Genomic DNA, 19,024 nt, shown 5'->3' with positions numbered 1-19,024 from the left:
ATCATTTATACTCGACACCAATTGTTCGAGTGTCAGATACCAACATTTATGTGCGTTAATCATAACTCTCACAACTCACACCATTTAGTCATATCGTATCATCCATCAAAACAAATATAATCAAGTTATTTTCTAGAAAGTTTTGCTGTTTTTGTGTCATCTTTAAAAATTCATAACAACCAACTCAATCATCATAAACTCTCATACCAATTGATCTCAAAAACTCCATGAAGTGTAGTTCACTCTAAAAATGGTAGTTAACCAAAAAGGTTAAAGATTTTTGGAGATATTGCTCTTTTAGTGCAGGCTGTCAATGATTGACAGTTTCTGCCAATTTTGTTTAGGCCATTAGAAACCAAGGCAAACCTTAATAAAATTCCATCAAATTTAATCATCCAAAACTAAAGGTATCCTTGAAGATTTGGTTAAAATTTCACAAGAGAAAACGTTCATATGATCTGCCAAATAAACAATGAAACTCATACACTTTTACTGTTGGACAAATATGACAGCAGAACAGGGCATTTTTGAAATAATAAACTGCTCTGTTTCAGAGGTCATAAAAATCGAAATCTTATGTTTTTAGAAAAGTATTGAAGTCTAGTTTCGTTTAAAAAAAACGGTGATGCAAAATCCTTCATGGATTAATAGATATAAACGTTTTTGTGAAGTCTACCAATAGTTGACAGATTCTGTCAAGGATTTTTCAAAATATCTTTAAAATAGCAAACATCATCCAAAAGACATGAAATTTTGCAGCAACGAAATACACATATCATAGATAAACATACTAAAATTTCAGAGCCATCAAGCAATGAAAACTCATCGAAACATAAGCTTGAAACTGCTGTAAAATTTTGACAGAATTCCAGTTTTAATTTCGTTCAACAATTATCATCCATAAATTGTAAATCAATTAGCATGCTCATGTGATATCGTAGAACACATATACGCAATAATATTCATTATGCAACGTCTCAAACTTCACGAATTTAAATAATCATACTCTAAAAATTTATACAATTTTCGTGCTTGGAAAAATACGAATTTAATATATATCGATTCTAGCATACCCCTAAGCACAAATATCAAGTCAAAACGATCAAACAAAAATCGAAAGACAAGCTAATATGTGAAAAACGGGGCTGCCCTCATGGGTTTCATAGCTACGGTTCGTTCCGTTCTTACTCACTTCATTAAACATGCTCAACATCTACCCAAGAACAACATACTAAAATTTCACGACGATCCGACGTCGTTTCAAAATAAAGTCGAGAATCGACGTTTTTCGACGTCGACGAAAATCGAAAAGAAAACCATCAAAACGTAGGTAGAGATCTTACCTACTTAGATACGTGATCGAAAAGATGATCGGCGCTCGTCTCGGTGCTCAAATCAGAGGTCAAAAGCTTGAGCTCAAACTAAAATGAAAATGGCGTGAACTAGTGTGTGTTTTAGGTGTTGTATGTGTGAGATTAAAGTGTGAGTGGAGTGTTTGGCTGATACAGCCGTATAATATGTGTGAGTGAGTGGGGTTGGGTGGTTGGTGGAGTGGTTAGGGTAGGGTAGGTTAGATAGTATATTATCCCACTTAGTCGTTAAATATCTCGTTTCGTCTCGTTTTAACGACTAACTACCCATATTCTTCGTTACTCGTCCTCTTAACTCCTACTCACTTTCATTACACTCGTAATTCTATATAAATATAGAAAACGCAAGCTCGTTCTCGAAATTCTGATAAACAAGCTCGGTTCGTTTATCGAGAAATCCCGGTTTACTATTCACTCGTCGTCCAAAAATAAAAACTTTCATTATTGGACTCGTATCGAAAAACTAAGAATATTTCTCGACGACGTGCACGTAAAATTTTGAAAGTCGACAAAAAGACAAAATAGCCGTATTTTACTATTCATCGTCAAAAAGTCAAAAATTTCAAAAACGTCTTAACGGACTCAGATTTCACTTCCGAGTTCATCGTTCTCATTCAAATAATTATCTCGAATTATTCAAATACTCAAACTCAACTACGGATTTAAAATCCCACATCATCCACACATCATCAAAAGAACATCTCAACGTCTTAAAAATAACAAGGGAACTTCATATAACTCCTCATCTCTTTACAAAGTAAATCAGACAAGGGATCTAAACCTTAATTACTCAAACTCAAGCAATTAATCACGTAATCAAAAGCCCGGGTATTACACCTTCACTTTCAGAATTTCCACCATACAGCTTTGCAAGCTTAAGAAAACTTTGTTTAAAGTAGTTGGGCTTAACTCATTGAATGAATTAATCACTGCATTCACTAGGCCATCCACATTTGTAGACATGGATTCAGTTTGGAGGCTTTGTATTGCCCTAAACCACCCCAAATCATTAATGTTTGTGTCTGGGGAGTTTGGTGGTTGATGCACCAAGTGAATATCAAAGCCATCAGCTGAAGCAACGGCCCTGAAATCAGGGTCTGAGTCTTGAATGTGAGGCCTAGCATTATCTTGCTGAATAAAGATGGTTTTGCTTGCATTGGCTGGCCATTTTGCTTTAATAGCAGGAATTATCTGTGTTTTTCCATAAAAAAAAAACAATGAAACTATCAGGCATTCATTATTAAACACCCACTGCATTACACCTTACAAAGCTGATGTTGTGCATACAAACACTCATACATACACAGTGCATTGCATATCTCAAATCATCTAAGCATACATAGAAATAAATTGAACTTGGAACATGCTATTGTTACATTTAGGGCATATCTCATTCACCCTATATACCTGGTATATCAGGCAGTCTTTCACCACTTGTTTGGTGATGCTTTGAATTGGCTTCCACTCCATAGTGCCTGCAACCCTGTTCTTACTGTTCCTTTTTGCTGGAACAAGTTCAGTGAATGGAAAAATTCCAATTTTTCCATCAAACAAGCACTCACCATTAGCCCCAAACACTGGCCTACATACAGCACACATGAACATCACCTTGGTGATGAATTTCTTGTTCTTGCATGTCCTATGAGGTTCTATCTCCTCAGGAGTTAAGTAGAACCTTTGTGAACTTTTTGTGATGTAGAACCATTTCTCATCAATGTGGACTGTGTTGTGCATGCTTTTAAATGTCAAACTCCTCATAATCCTATCATATTCTAGAGCTTCTAAGGAAAACCGTAGCCTAAGTAACTTGTTTGGAGCTGTGAGATCAGGTTTTATTGCATTCGAATGAGCCCTGATCAGTCCAGATTTTGCCCATCTACCCACTGTGCTTTTACTGCATTTAACCCCACATGCAAGCTTTCTAATTGTTGATCTTTTTGACAAATCTAGGCTAGCAATTAACTGTAAATCCAGAGCTACAAGTTTTCTCCTTGGTCTCATTGTTTTCTTACTCACCGAACTCATTACCTCACCATTTGCTCTTCGTTCTTTTGCAGCTGCCCAAGTACGACTGATCGTCCGCCGGCAGTAGCTCCATCTTTGAACAGCAGCAGTAATCTTGCCTCGAGATGGCTTTCCATTTTGGCTTCCTTCAAGCAGAAACTCGATGATGGCAGCCCGCTCAAAGGAAGAAAGATCCTTCCTTCTAGCCATGTGGAGCAAAGTGTGGTGTTTTGAGTGTTTTTTGTTTTTGGGAGTTTAGATTAGTGATAGTGTTGTCTGCCCTATTTATAAAGGGCATAGCAATCTGAAATTTGGGGAAATTGTGGGAAATTTGAATGTTGGCCAATTTTTAATGCTAAAGCTTCTTTTTCAACTGCCGCCAGTTTTTTGTGCACATGATTGATGTTTCAATTTTTTAAAGTTAATGCACTCCAATTAGTTAGGCAGATTTTCGAAGGAAATTGTCAACTTATGCCCATTAATTTTTAATTTAGGCAGGTAAAAATTTCATTAAACAAGCATAAAATTAATATAAATAAAATTACAGATTATATGAAAATAAATTAAAAAATTTAAGTCTTTTAATAATAATAAATTAGAAATAATTAGTTATTCCTTAAACACAAACTAAATCATGTGGACCACACTCTTAAATCATCTAATTTGCTTCTCCTTAATCTCCGTGCCGAAAAGAAATGGGACTTGAATAGCGGGACGGAGGGAGTAATATTTTTGAATTTATGATCAAATCTATGAATTCATAACTTAATAATGTTCTTGAATTCACAACTATGAATTCACAAATAGTTTGATGAATTCACAACTGAATCGTTAATGTTGGTTGTGAATTCGAGTTTAAAAGCTCGAATTCACAACTAGCTGTTTTGGTTGTGAATTTGAGTTTTAAAATTATAATTCACAATCAGTTTGATGAATTCACAACTAAATTCACAATTAGAAATAATACTAATCGTGAATTTAAGTTTTAAAGCTTGAATTCACGACTAACAATATTTCGAATTCATTTAAAACTTGAATTCATAACTAATGTTATTTATAGTTGTGAATTCACTCGAATTCACAACTAACACTATTTATAGTTGTGAATTTATTTAAAACTTGAATTCACAACTTAATGTTCTTGAATTCACGACCACATCTATGAATTCACAACTTAATATTCTTGAATTTACAACCAGATCTATGAATTCACAACTAAAACTAGAATTCAGAACCAACTCAATAAATTCACAACTAAATCGTTAGTGTTGGTTGTGAATTCAAGTTTTAAATCTCAAATTCACAATTAGTTGTTTTGGTTTGTGAATTCAAGTTTTAAATTATAACTCACAACCAGTTTGATGAATTCACGACTTAATTGCTAGTGTTAGTTGTGAATTCGAGTTTTAAATCTCGAATTCATATTCAACTCTATTACTAGTTGTGAATTCAAGTAGTCGTGAATTTGAGTTTTAAAGCTTGAATTCACGACTAACAATATTTGTAGTTGTGAATTCAAGCTTTAAAACTTGAATTCACGACTAACAATATTTATAGTTGTGAATTCACGTGGATTCACGACTAACACTATGTTTAGTTGTGAATTCAAACTTTAAAACTCAAATTCACGACTACTTGAATTCACAATCAAAATAAATCCTGGTTGTGAATTTGGTTGTGAAATGCGCAAATTTTTTAAAGGGTAATTGTTTAAATTTTTATATACAAAGGTAAAATGATAAATTTTTAAAGGATATTTTTTTTAATTTTTATTTTAATAAATAGTTTTTAAGTTTACTAAAAAAATAGGCTATTTTTAAAATTCATCCATAGTCAATTTAGTATGATTAGCTAGATATATAAGCCAAGGTTTGTCCGGATGATATAAATATGCATAAGAGAATTTGGGTTTACTAATGACAAATGCACTAATTAACCATCACAAGCTTCTAGTATATAATATACGTTCAAATTGCCAATTTAGTATCATTAGCTACATATATAAGCTGAGGTTTGTCCGAATGATAAAACTAAGACAAAAGATTTTCTTTCGAAGAAGTCTGGAGTCATGCTCCACCTAAGTTTCATTTTATTTGATCGTTGGTATAATTGGTAATAATTTGGTTATTAGTTTGATTTGTGCGAAATATAAGTAATTGGAGATGTTCAACCCGAAACTCGTGGACTGATCCGATTAATCCGTCAATTCAAAAGGGTTAGGGTCGAAAATTTACAACCCGATAAAAACTACAATCCAATTAGCCCGTAATCGAATAGCCCGACACCTGATAGGGTCAGTCCGAAATTAATCCAAAACTCTATAGGATTGACCCGGAAATAATGTGTTCGTTTGATTATATGAAAATTTTCACGTTATTAAATTTTCAACATTATTACTTTGCTTATGAATATTAGTATAATAAGATTTTTTTTTTCCAAAAGTTTGTGAAATGTATTTTGATTAAATATTAAAAATTCAATATTAGAAGTTATACTCATAATTTCACTTCTCTGTATTTTTAATTCAATACTTAGCATAAAATATTTAGATGTAAAAATTAAAACACGATACATATTTAATAAAAATATTGCATCTTTATATCTCTAAGACTTGCATATTAGTTATTATGTAAGTAGATGTTGAAATATTACTTATTTATGCGTGTATTTATTTATTACAAATATAATATTATCAAGAGAAATATATTAGTTAATTTATTTTAAATAATTTTTTGAGCCCGATTACCCTGATGGGCTAGCCCGAAACCCGAACATTTAGGGTTAGGGTTGAAATTTTTTAACCCAAATTTTTTTCAACCTGATTAGCCTGCACCCGAATAACTCGTAACCCGATAGGGCTAGCTCGAAATCCGATGGGTTGGCCCGATTGATATCCCTGTAAGTAACATGTACGGTAACAATTGAACCTAAGGATATGCTACCACATTAAAAATTAAGAGTAAATATCATCAAAACCCCTAAACTATACCCGTTTTATCAAATTAGTTTGAGGGTTTAGAGAATATTTAGAAGTTTTTAGGATATTTTTGATAAAACGAGTATAGTTCAGGAGTTTTGATGATATTTATAAAAAAAAACTAATTGCTCACTCTTTTACTCAAAATATTTTATGTAATTAAATTATTTGTAAATATTGTAGCTTCAATTAGCATAGAGTCCTGCCAAAAAACATTTAAGAGGGAGTTGTACTTGTAGCAGCTTGTATACACGTAAGTGACACATGGAAAAATAGATTTATATACAACAAATTTGGGATGTGGCCCTACAATAGAAGTTCCTAGAAATTTGAAGAAATTCCCAATGAGCTATTAAAATAAAATAAAACAAAAACTAACATTAATTGCTATCTTAAGAATTAAGTTAATTCACCTTTTAATTTAACTACTGATATCAAGAAATTACTCTTGCTGTGTGTGTCTAGAACATTGGTCAAATAATTTAATCGGCATAAATTAATCTGTATTATAGTAGTAATATATAAAGAGTTAATATATAAAACTATCCACTTTCATATTGTAAAGATAAAAATTGTCCACTAAGATAAAAATGATAAAAACTATCCATTTTTTGATTGAAAAGACAGAAATAACCCTCACTTTAAAATAATAAAAACTATCCACTCACTTCTATCCCTCTCTCCTCTCTCTCTCTCTCTCTTCACGTCACTCCCTCTCTATCTCATTGCCTCTCTCCTCTCTCTCTTCACGTCAGTCTCTCTCTATCTCACTACCGCCACCACCTCTCACTCGTAGCATCCTCCTCCGCCGCCGCCTCCACCATCTCTCTCGGCGTCGGAAATCCGCGCCACCACAAGCTCCTCGGCTCAGGGATCGACGAGTCGAGATCTGCTCCATCTCTCTCTCTCGGCGTCCGAAATCAGTCGTCTGCCGCACCATCTCCGGCGAAGCGCCGCCGCCTCGGTCTCGTAGCCTCCGCCATCTCCTGCTTCGCCCCCGCCGCGAAGCGTCGCCGCTCCCGGCCTCGTTGCCTCCGCCATCTCTCTCTCTCCCTCTCCCTTTCCTCCATCGCCACAGCGCCCCACCCGATCCCTACAGCCACCGTAGAACCCTCCACCACCGAGGCTAGCCATGACAACCACCACCACGGAAACCCCCAAAACTCAGCCCCCTCACCACCACCACAGAATCCCTCTTCATCGCAGAGGCAAGCCGCCGCCGACGAAAGTCGCGCCGCCTAGGGTTTCATTCCCTTAGAGCGGCGCCGCCTCTGCTCACCTTCCGGCCAAACAATGCGGTGCCAGCATACATCCTCAGCCACAACAACTTTCGGCGAGCCTCCTTCCCAGGCAAAATCGCAGGTCAAAAAAAAGAAGAAGCGCGAACACGGCGCTGCTGCTCTCTACCTCCACACGATCTGCGGCGAGTTGAATTTAATTTGTGTTTGATTTGGCAGATTTGGGGACAAAGCTTACTGATGCTAAAAAGACCATGTCTGCTGATTGATTGGGGATTTGCGCAGTTGATTTGTGCATGTATATTGATTGGGGATTTGCGGCGATGGCGGTGGCGATGGCGCGACGCCGGCGATGGTGTGGCAACTACGACAAGGAGATGAGATAGCTAGAGAGATCTAGGGAAAGGCAGGTTGGGACGAGAGAGAGGCGATGATTGTGATTTGTGAGATACTGTAATTGGGAGTAGCGATTGCTGCCCAAAATTGCCGGTAACAAATTCTACAAAAAAAAATTTGGATTATCAAGTTTGTTTTATGATGGATTTGAAATCAATTGTATTCATCTTGATTCAGAATTTTACTTTCTCTTGTACTCAAAATTGGGATGGTTTGTTTATCTAAACCTCAATTCAATTTTACTTTCTTCAAGTTAGTTTAATTGCAAGGACTGGAAATTAGGGAAAGAGCAGGAAATTGGGGAATTTGTGGAAGAAGATATGTGTGAATTAGTTTAGCTTGATGAATGAGAAATAGATGTGAAAAAACAGAGGAAAATTATTTCACTGATGTATAGTCAATTGATGGTAGATTGAGTTGTTGTATTTTGGTGTTGTACACCAATTTGATTGAGTTGTATAATTATTTTTTTAATGTTCTTAAATTCACAACCAAATTTATGAATTCACAATTTAATGTTCTTGAATTCACGACCACATTTATGAATTCACAACTAGATTTAAGAATTCACAACTAGATTTAAGAATTCACAACCAAGTCGATGAATTCACAACTTAATGTTCTTGAATTCACAACTAGCTCGATGAATTCACAACTTAATATTCTTGAATTTACAACCAAATCTATAAATTCACAATCAAAATAAATTACAGTTTTAATTGTGAATTCAAACTTTAAAAACTCAAACTCACAACTACTTGAATTCACAACCAAAATAAATTCTAGTTGTGAATTAAATTCAGGTTGTGAATTCGACTGATTGTGAATTCACAACCAACATAAATCTGGTTGTGAATTAAATTTTGGTTGTGAATTCGTTTGTTGTGAATTCACAACCAAAAAATTCTAGTTGTGAATTAAATTTTGGTTGTGAATTCGACTGGTTGTGAATTAAATTTTGGCTGTGAATTCGACTAGTTGTGAATTCACAAACAAAAAATTCTGATTGTGAATTCGACTGGTTGTGAATTGAGAATTCACAACCAGTGTGAATTCACAACCAAAATTTTTTTGTTGTGAATTCACACTGGTTGTGAATTGCGGGATTTTTTAAAGGGGTGATGTAAAGTGGACATTTTTTTAATTTTTAATGTGAAGGGTATTTTGGTAACAGTGGACATTTTTTATGTTTTTTATTTTAGTGGACATTTTTTATCTTTACAATATGAAAGTGGCCATTTTAAAAATTCACTCATATATAAAAGTACACATGTTTCTCAAATTGTCTATAAAAAATACGTACTTTTAAATTCTTTGCACAACATATTCATTATAATTTAAAATAAATTCTTTCTCAACAAGCGTGTGAATCTATATATATAAAAGCTCACCCGCTTATATAAATAGTAAGTTATATTTTTCCGTCAAAATTATTTTACTATTTAAAAATAATTATTTTTTAAACTTTTTTATTTGTTCTTATTTTTGTCTACTTAAGATTATATGAAATATTTTATTGTTATAATTTTTTATATAGCCCAAATTTAAGTATTAGTGAATTTTTTGTTTTTAAATATTTTATATTTGTTAGTCATACTAATAAATATAAATAAATTACTCAATAAATATTTATAATATTATTAAAATATTTATATTGGTATCATCTATGATTAAACTAGACTTTAAGATATTTATTTATTTATTCTTTCTTGAATATTTAATATATATCAACATATGTAAAATATTTGAAATTTAAGATTAATCAATCACTAGTATGACCATTTGTGCCATGCACGACAAACATTGAAATCAACCACATATTTAAAATAAAAATATATAAATATTAGATAAATTACAAAATATATTTTAAAAATAAATTAAAGATAAACCTCATCAATTACAAATTTTAACTTTGTATAATGTGTAATGATAATCATAATTATTAAATAATTTCAAATTTTTTATAATAAAAATTAACATTACACATTATTATTATAGAGTATTACACGACATATTAAGTGAATAAATATTCTCATGGCCTAACATCAATAAAAACAAATTATAAAATTTTAGGGAAGAGAGAGAAAATAAAATATCTTAAAACTTTCATAACTTATTCGTTTTAAATTCATTTTTGATGATTTTTTTTTACCATATTAAAAAACTTGTCACAAAATTAAATTTAAGATGCATATTGAATATTTTTTTTTCATAAATAAAATTTTGTGATGTTTAGAAAATAATTAAAATTATAAAAAAAAGAGAAAATATTGAAAAAATTGGTGGAAGAAGAGAGAGAAAAAATAGAGGGGAAAAATGGAGGACAAAACTCCTCTTTTATATATTATATAGATGACTATTTTAAGTTTGCTTATTTTTTTATTGCAAAATATGTATGGATAATTATTTTTTAGACATATAATTTACTTTTGTAATATGATTAAATAATTTTGTTAAATTCTATTTCGAATTTGTGTGCCTCTATTTTTATTTATGTATTTTGTGATCCTTTAATGTATCATCCCAACATGTTAATCATCATGTTCGATAGCATAATACATGGATAAGGTTCTGACGTGTTAATTTAGAATTCTGAAACTAATTGTCACCTCTTTTTCTAATTTTGTAATTATTTCGACATTGCATTGCCTTTGTATACTATTATGCACTTCTTTTTTCTTTCTTTTTTATAAATAATTTGGACTGCATCTTTAATTAGTTTATTTAATATAAGAAAATGCGTTATTTCTATTGTTGGACTTCAAGATATCATAGCTTCTTCTCAAATCAGTTGCAATTGCGATTTTTTCCTACTCGGATCTTTCTTCTACTCAGCTGCATCTTCTCGATAACATCGAACTGATGGCCATCTCAACAAAAAATATAAATAAATGAGGATGAATTTATAGACTGCAAATTATTAATTTTGATTTATTTAATTGTGCATTAATTGATGCAATCATGGGTGGGAGTTTATTTTTAAAATTGATGCAGTGGTGGAATCAAAAGTTGTGTGTGCAAAAATATAATTTAAATAATTATTAAAAATTGATGCAGCGGTGGAATTAAAAGTTGTGTGGTGCGAAATTTGTTATAAAATATTTATTTAATTGAAGCATGTGATAAAACACAGTCGTGGGCGCCGCGTGGCTGTTAAAAATATTGTATATTATTTAATTCTACTAGTGTGTAACCCGTCGAAATTCGACGGGTAATCACTTTAATTGTGTTTATAGTTATTGTAAATGAAGTCATATCATATCGGAGTCACATATTTAAATTTGATATATAAAAAAATAATTTTACTATTTGTTTTTTTCATAAAAATGTATAGTGATACGTGTTCACTATCCACACATAATTTACCTGTTTTAATATAAACTCGAACAATTACATAATAAATATTAATATACAAAAATAAAAGATTAAAAAATAAAAACAATTATTTAGACATGTTGATAAATGTCTATGCCCGTCAAGAATGTATACAACTCATATCCAAATACTCCCCCCGTCCCACCTATCTTGAGACACTTTCTTTTTTTGGACGTCACACCTATCTTGAGACATTTCTTTATTTGGCAAAAAATTTATCATTTATTCACATTTTCACTTACACACAAAACACTATTTTCTTAATTCTCGTGCCCAAAAAAAAAGGTCTCGACATAGTCGGGATTGAGGGAGTAGTTTAAATAACAAAACACTTAAAATTGAAGAAAGTTCCATGTAGACATGTCGATAATTAAATGTTTGTACCTGTCTAAAATGTATATACTCGTATCCGTCTCAAATTTAAATAATTACTCGAACCCGTATGTAACACGTGACAACTACAGACAAATTATAACACATTTATCAATTTCAAGAAGACTTATTAGATAAAAAGCTTACAATTGCTGAAAATGAAGTTGTCCATTTATCATTATCACAAATATATATACTCCACAAAATACTTTTCAAGTAACTTGCTGCACCTAGAAATATTTTTAAAAGTTACAAATCCATCGATAAAGAGTGCATGAGTTACTTGTGTTGATATGCTGATAAATTTATCCAATATGATTAACTGTTGATATGCGGAATCTAATATTTACATTCGATAGAATTTTATCCATGAGAAACATTATGTCATTTACTCATTTTTTTTTTAGGTAAAAGGTTATGTTCTAATATAAGAAAAACAATGACAAAAAAAACTTCCATATTACATAGTATAATACAAATTGTAAGGAACTTTTTTATATATGATCGAATAAGGATGAACTTCGTGAGCCTCCATATCACCAAAGAGCTTCCAACGCTCTTGCAAATCTACCCACACACAACCACTCTTTTATCATGGCGTCATAGCTACACATCGTGTCCAGCAGATCTTTACCAGGAATTGCATTGTCTGCAACTTGGTCTTTAGCTGTTTGCTCTAGTTCAACAAACTTTTGCAGCAATGTTTCCATAACCTGCATATAATCAAAATAGATCTCATGTCATCTAATTCGTGCTGCAGATAAAAAAATCAACTATGATTCATGTAAAAGTTTGTTTAACAACTTGCCTCATCAATGGTGGAGCAATCTGCCAGAATTTTTTTAGCGGTCAAATCATTCAATTTGTATTTAAATATGACTTTAATAAAGTCTAAAAATAAAAATAATAAAAGTATATTTGTATTTACCTCGCCCATTGCATTTTTCTCGGTGGAATTAGTAGAACTCTTATATTTGGAGGCGATTTTTCGAAATTTCATAAAGAAAATCAAATAATTTTTTTGATGTTTATTAAATAACCAATATATAATCCACACATTTATTTATTTTAAAAACACTTACCTCATCAGGAGAAATGTTAGAAAATTGTGCCCGATTGTCAGATCTCGTTCCCACCTTGACTTTAAAAGACTTTTGTCTATCTAGCATGATGGTGAGTACATCATGGTTCTCATTTGTGTCTCCAATCTGCTCACAAAATTTAAAACAACATTTATTTTTATATTTTCTAAATAATTAATTCATCAAAAAGAACTACAATAATAAATACAATTTAATCTAATTTCCAGAACAATTACTCCCTTTACATGTAAATTAAACCTTGAATATGCGAATTAGGGTGTTGCCATAGTTCCTGTTGTTTTGATAAAGTGATGCACTATGAAGCAAACCAAGTCTAAAACATAAGGTAAGAATATGTGGTTATACATCATGTATTGCAGATTATAGTTTTGAACTCACAAAACCATAAGTTAGAAAATTAAAAAAGAAAAAGAAATGATTAACAAAACGCAACACTGAGAAATTGAAAAACTTTCACATATGAAGTGATCAGTCCTGGAATAGATCATGACAAAGTGGAAGATAGAAACAAACGCCAGCACTAAACCCCATAATTTCTCTACTTAAACAAATGTAGTAACTGCATTTCTCAGATAGTGATCTTGGTTGTTATATTAATGACATTTGGACTTCTAAAACTTAATATCCGATATCAGAGTGTCAAATTTATGAAGGAAAACAACTGATTGTGAAGGAAAACTTTATAATTAAATAAGTTTACGTTACATGTCAAACTAAAATGAAAAAATATTTTAAAGAGGACTTTCATCCACCCTAACATGAATTAACGAAATAAATTAATTAAATCACTAAATTAATTAAATATGAGATCAAATCACTAAAAGAAATAAATCTTCCATTACTTCCCCTGCCATCAGTTCTGGGACCAAATCACTAAATTAATTAAATATGGGATCAAATAAAAGTTAGAAATAAAGCACCACAAAAGAAATCAAATAATTTTACGAAAGATGAAGCGATTATGAAAATTTTTATTTTTGAACAAATCATAACATCAATTGTTTCTATTCCCGGCAAAACCTTAGAAATCAAATCATCTCTTAATACTAAAGCAAGGGAACAAATATCTGACCATAAAATTAGAAAATTGAGTAAGATTGTGCATCTGAGCAAGATTCTATGAGCCACTTCATTACTATTCTGGTTGCGAAGCAAAAGGTGCATCATATGTCCCTGCAATGGCACCATTTGGATCACGGAATTGGAACTTATCGAATGTTTTTATAATAATCAATATATCATTTTCATAAATAACCCAACAAATTATTAGAACACCACATTATCATTCCTAAGTTATAATACAATCTAATTATAATGCTAATAAAAGAATAAGGCCACCCAAAACGTTTACTTCCTGTAACCTTCTGCCTGTAGTGTAGAAGCTGCCCAATTTAAGTAAGAAAATATATTCCAATTATTTGAAACATAAAAAAAGATAAGCATGTGTTCAGATGTTCCCATTTCTTGTCCACATCCGAAAATCACATATTCTTTTTATTTTCATATAACTTAAAAGTAACAAAAACAAATATAAGATGAATAACTATCCAAGCAAAAGACATGTAAACTATTTAGACAAGTATTTATATCATATAATAGTGGATTAGAAGCAATATTAATAGCAAAATGTGTAACCTGTGTCAAATAATACACTGAAACACCCATCCATGATCATAGAAAACATCATATAGTATATCTAAATGAACATTGATGCACCAAAATGCTTCAGAAAGTAATATTAGGCCGATTCCCGTGTGTGGGATCTCATCATCAATCAGAATATGGATCACCATCATACTTAGCAATAACAAATAGCCTTTCACCATCATCTGAAAGCAATATTATAAAATCCTCACAGCAATTCCAAAATTCAAAACAGAAAAAAAAAAATTGAAATAATCCACACGAAGAAAGCCAGTGCCACCACACAGCAGCAGAAGCACAAATACATAGATAAAAAATTAAAATTCAAATATAACATGTATGTTTACAGTCTTGCTCGAGAAAATATATACCAATAAGAATTTTCCTTAAGAATAGATACATGCAAAAAACTCTGATACAATCATCAAATTACGCTAGGATAGTGCAATTCCATAAACACATAAATAAGTTCTAGCACCCAGAGACAACTTTCTTTTTTACCAATAGAACTAACATTTTAGCAATTTGGCATTTTCTTAATATCTATCTTTTATGGTGATAATTAAGATCTAGTTATTATCTTATACAACCTACAGTTTATTGGCCAAACCATCTCATTGGATGAAAAATCTGATATACCTGTCATTAATCTTTTCTACTATCTTATATATGTCAGTTTTTGACGAAACTCAAATTGCAGAAAGGTCCCGAAAATTTCTCAGCCTCATTAAATTATTTCAAGGATGAATGCATTATCTCTAACTCTGGTTATGGAATGTCCTAGTTTTCTGTGTCTGAGCTTGATTATGGATAGCGACTAATATGTTTGTTGCCTCAGCTGACTGTTATACTGCAGTTATATACATGATACATCTCACTTTTAAAAATAGCGAATAAATTGGTAATAAAAGCACCAAAAATGAGAAGACTTTTAATAAGCTTGGTCTTCGAGTAATTTGCTAAAAAACCCCACTACGCAGCAGTAAGCATAAGAAATAAAATTCATCAATAGAGCTGAGAGCTTACCGTTGCTAATTCAACAGACATAATACCATGAAGATTAAGACACACTTTGACTTTCAATTCTGCTGACGTTAATTTAAGACCAGTGCTTCCAGCATCATGTCAATCAAGGCAACTTTAACCTGATGAAATCCAAAGAGTCGATATGCATAAGTAAGGGCCTTGAAAGAAATTGATAGCAGACTTCTGTTATTTTTTTTTTCAGTTTCTACGTCATAGGAAAAAATGAAATCAATAACCAGCAAAATCGACGCACCTGCGAAGAAGAGTTAGAGTAGGGCAGGATGCTACGCGATTGAGGCATGACGCAGAGAAAAGAGTGACAAAAGATATGTTGCTGCCACCGGGGGACATTAGGGCACGGGAGCGCGATAGGAGCAGCGAGATCGGGGGCGGGTCGATTGGAGGGCGGCGGATGGAGTGTGACCAGCGCCGGATGCCCGAAAGGCTGATGCTGCCGATCTACTCAGCCGAACTGCTGCTAATGCGCTTCTAGAAGTTGCCATCGTCGTCGCTTCAGTTAAACAAAAAATAGAAATTAAAAGACACGCGCAAACAACACAAATATCAATTAAAGAACTTCACTCGATGAGGCAATTTACCTTAAAAATCCTCAATCGGAGTAGATCCACCTGATTAGGGTTTACCTCAAAAATCCACAATCGGAGTAGATCCACCAGATTAGGAATCGTTCTTCAATGGAGTGCGGCGAATCGCAGCGCCGGGAGGAAAAGTCTGATGTGGAGACGCAGAAAATAGATAAACGAAAGAAGGGAGGGAAGGACCCAATTTGTGGGCAAGAGAAGTTTGCAGCCATGGATGAAGCACCTGCCTTAAAAGTTATCTGCCTTTTCTTTCTTTTTTTCTCTCTCAATTTGCAGTTCTCAATTTGGGAAAAGAAACGCTCGGCTGATTGTATGAATTGTCGAGAAGATTTTTGGGGAAGATGGAGATTTTTGGAAAAGAAACGCTCGGCTGATATGTTTTTCAAAAATGGAGATTATTAAGAGATTTAGATAACTAATCCTGAAATTAGATTTAGGATGAAGCATGAATTAGAAGATTTGAGAGAACACAAAATGGAGATTTTTTAGAGCGCCACGTAGGAGAGAGAGTGGCTGTGAGCTCTCAAAAATGTATTGCTTTATAGAATTGATAGATGACAATTGGTGTTAAAAGTACATTTCAATTGGCAGTTATCAAAATTGTGGGTGGTGAAAATTTATTAAAAATAACTGTAAAAGAATTGATTAAAATCGTGGGTTTCAAAATCGACATAAGTTTTTTGGAAAGTAGCAGTTTTTTTGGAAAGTAGCAGTTGCCAACGAAAGTATCCATAATTGCATTTAAAAACATATTTTAAAATTTTGAAAATTGGAGGGAGCAAATGGCGGGAAAATATAGCCGTTATACTGCTCTTTTATATAATATATAGATTATGATTGTGTATCAATTAACTATAATATATTGAATTAGTAATTTTTAATCTCTTAAATATTTTATAGGTAATAGTTATATTATATACATAATTTTTTTGAATAAAATATATAATAACATATTTTTTATATAAAATGATCACACATGTTCAGTAAATGTAAATAAAATACTCCATCTGTCCCTCATATTTATGCATATCTTTCTTTTTTGGTATGTCCCACAAATTTATGCATATTCTGTTTTTGGACATTGTCCCACACATAATTTTTACCATTTTACTCTTCTAACTTACACTATTTACCAATAATCTATTTAATGATACGCTCAATGTGGGACTCTTTTTCCACTATCAATAATTCAAACAATTTTTTATTAAAATCCGTGTCGCGGTCAACCATGCATATTTCTAGGGGACGGAGGGAGTATTTAGTAAATGTATGTATTACAGATTTAACAACTGCGTTAGGATGGGTAGAGTAGAATTCGCGGGGCAAGGGGCATTTAAGAGACAAAGGGAGAGTCACGTGTATGAGGTTGGGATGAGTAGAGTAGAATTCGCGATGTCAAGGATATTTTGGACCGAAATTGTAAAAAATGACCGTAACTTGTATTTTTTAGATGGGTGGCCGAAAATTAAATTTCATTGCTCAATATGACTATATGACTATGAGTGTATATTCTCTAATAATAATATGGAAGGGGCAAAAACATCTACATATTCAAAGTTATAATAATTGTTTAAACAAAATAACTCAGAATATTAATATTATATGCAATCAAATTTGTTAATTAAAAATAATTTGTCACTCACATACACAAACATAAAATATTAAATTTTCACCTTTAAAATTTTGAGGACATTATATAGTAGCAGCTCTCAATCAAGACAAGTGATTTATTTGTTATCAACTTCATAATTTTTCAGTAGAAAATACGAGGTAAGCAGGAATAAAAAATTTAGAATACAATTAAATCGTTATTACAATTTGAACTTACGAAGATGATCGATTTTTTTAATGAAGCGTGAAAGCAAGAATGTGAAAATGTCAATTCAAAATAATTTCATTTTTCATTGAATTATTTAAAAAATAATTTACTTTCTTAAAAAAATCTTAATTTGTTATATTATCTTATGTCATTTTCCTCATACAATTTATTTCATTAAAAAAATTAAGTTTTAAATTTATCTAAAAAAGATTATTATAAATTCACACCGAAAAAGAATATAAATTTTGATGTGCTCAAAACAATCAACCAACTTCTTCTTATTTCTATTGTCCTCATCCACGTTGATAAAATATACTTTATCCATCTCAACTAAATAGACTTATTTTCTTAATGAATAAAAATTAGTATTCATCAAAAGTTCTAGAAAATCTTCTTTGCTAATATGTATAAAAAAATAAGTTTTAGAAAATCTTTTTTACTTAGTAGAAATCTTAAATAAAAAATATATGGATATTTTGGTGGATATTTTAACTAGCTAATAATGATGACTTATAAAATATGTTGTTAATTGAGATATTGGTCATTGATTTGGCTGATCACATAGTCACATACAACTATAATAGTCATCTTTATTTGAACAACTACAATATTAGTGAGAGCTACCATATGTATAAGTTAGAAAAATTATTAATGTTATCTTTTAAGTTATGAAATATTACATTTAAAAAAATTATGAAAATATTACTAATTTTATTATAGTTGTATAATATTTTTTTTAAGTAAAACACCTTTAATTTATATCTTTGAAATATTTACGGTTCAAAATCATCTAACTGCTAAAACTGAGGTGTTACAGTTGAAAACCCTTGAATTAAAAGGAAGTCCAGTCTTGAATTGCATGCTTGATTCTGGTGACAAACTCATCAACAACCATGATTCTCAACTCTCCACCAAACCTAGATCTAACAGTCACTGTCTCACTTTCAACCTCTTTTGCTCCCACTACCGCCATCAAAGGAATCTTAAGCTTTTCTAAGCTCTTAATAAGTTTCGATATCCTTTTATGTTGCATATTTCAGCCTGAATCCCATCAGCTTTCAATCTTTCAACTACTCTCTTGCAGTAATCCAGTTGTGA

At 31.9% G+C, this 19,024-nt stretch overlaps 2 protein-coding genes across 18 annotated transcripts; both read right to left on the bottom strand.

Annotated features, from left to right (window-relative positions):
• Window positions 1-2,201: 2,201 nt before the first annotated feature.
• LOC131025711 (uncharacterized) lies at window positions 2,202-3,584 on the bottom strand. The gene is made up of 2 exons (XM_057955503.1): window positions 2,778-3,584; window positions 2,202-2,561 (listed from the first exon to the last, which is right to left on the bottom strand). The coding sequence occupies exons 1-2, from the start codon at window positions 3,582-3,584 to the stop codon at window positions 2,202-2,204; spliced, it is 1,167 nt and encodes a 388-aa protein (XP_057811486.1).
• Window positions 3,585-12,093: 8,509 nt separating this feature from the next.
• LOC131024250 (uncharacterized) lies at window positions 12,094-16,625 on the bottom strand. 17 transcript variants are annotated; one of them, XR_009101714.1, is made up of 7 exons: window positions 16,105-16,613; window positions 15,759-16,016; window positions 15,506-15,624; window positions 13,908-14,008; window positions 13,073-13,148; window positions 12,815-12,940; window positions 12,094-12,445 (listed from the first exon to the last, which is right to left on the bottom strand). XR_009101714.1 is itself a non-coding variant. In XM_057953770.1 (5 exons), the coding sequence occupies exons 3-5, from the start codon at window positions 15,524-15,526 to the stop codon at window positions 12,269-12,271; spliced, it is 324 nt and encodes a 107-aa protein (XP_057809753.1). In that variant the 5' UTR covers window positions 15,527-15,624; window positions 15,759-16,016; window positions 16,105-16,613; the 3' UTR covers window positions 12,094-12,268. The 17 variants fall into 17 exon arrangements, 3 of the variants coding, with proteins under 3 accessions (XP_057809753.1, XP_057809754.1, XP_057809752.1); XR_009101709.1 differs by lacking the exon at window positions 13,073-13,148; XR_009101712.1 differs by having other exon boundaries at window positions 12,815-14,664; window positions 16,105-16,625.
• Between the last annotated feature and the right edge of the window lie 2,399 nt (window positions 16,626-19,024).

The sequence above is a fragment of the Salvia miltiorrhiza genome, chromosome 5 (genome assembly GCF_028751815.1).
Source record: "Salvia miltiorrhiza cultivar Shanhuang (shh) chromosome 5, IMPLAD_Smil_shh, whole genome shotgun sequence".
Taxonomy (NCBI): domain Eukaryota; kingdom Viridiplantae; phylum Streptophyta; class Magnoliopsida; order Lamiales; family Lamiaceae; genus Salvia; species Salvia miltiorrhiza.
The sequence above is the reverse complement of the archived record's forward strand: the minus strand, read 5'-3'. Positions and strand labels throughout refer to the sequence as shown.

Bases quoted from the DNA above. Each gene is read 5' to 3' on its own strand.
- LOC131025711 (XM_057955503.1), bottom strand. From the start codon at position 3,584: ATGGCTAGAAGGAAGGATCTTTCTTCCTTTGAGCGGGCTGCCATCATC. The intron at 2,562-2,777 runs GTATATAGGGTG...GGAAAAACACAG, and splicing joins AAGACTGCCTGATATACCAG to ATAATTCCTGCTATTAAAGC.
- LOC131024250 (XM_057953769.1), bottom strand. From the start codon at position 13,940: ATGCACAATCTTACTCAATTTTCTAATTTTATG. The intron at 12,941-13,907 runs GTCAGATATTTG...TTTTGTGAGCAG, and splicing joins CTCAATTTTCTAATTTTATG to ATTGGAGACACAAATGAGAA. The intron at 12,446-12,814 runs GTAAGTGTTTTT...GATTATATGCAG, and splicing joins CTAACATTTCTCCTGATGAG to GTTATGGAAACATTGCTGCA.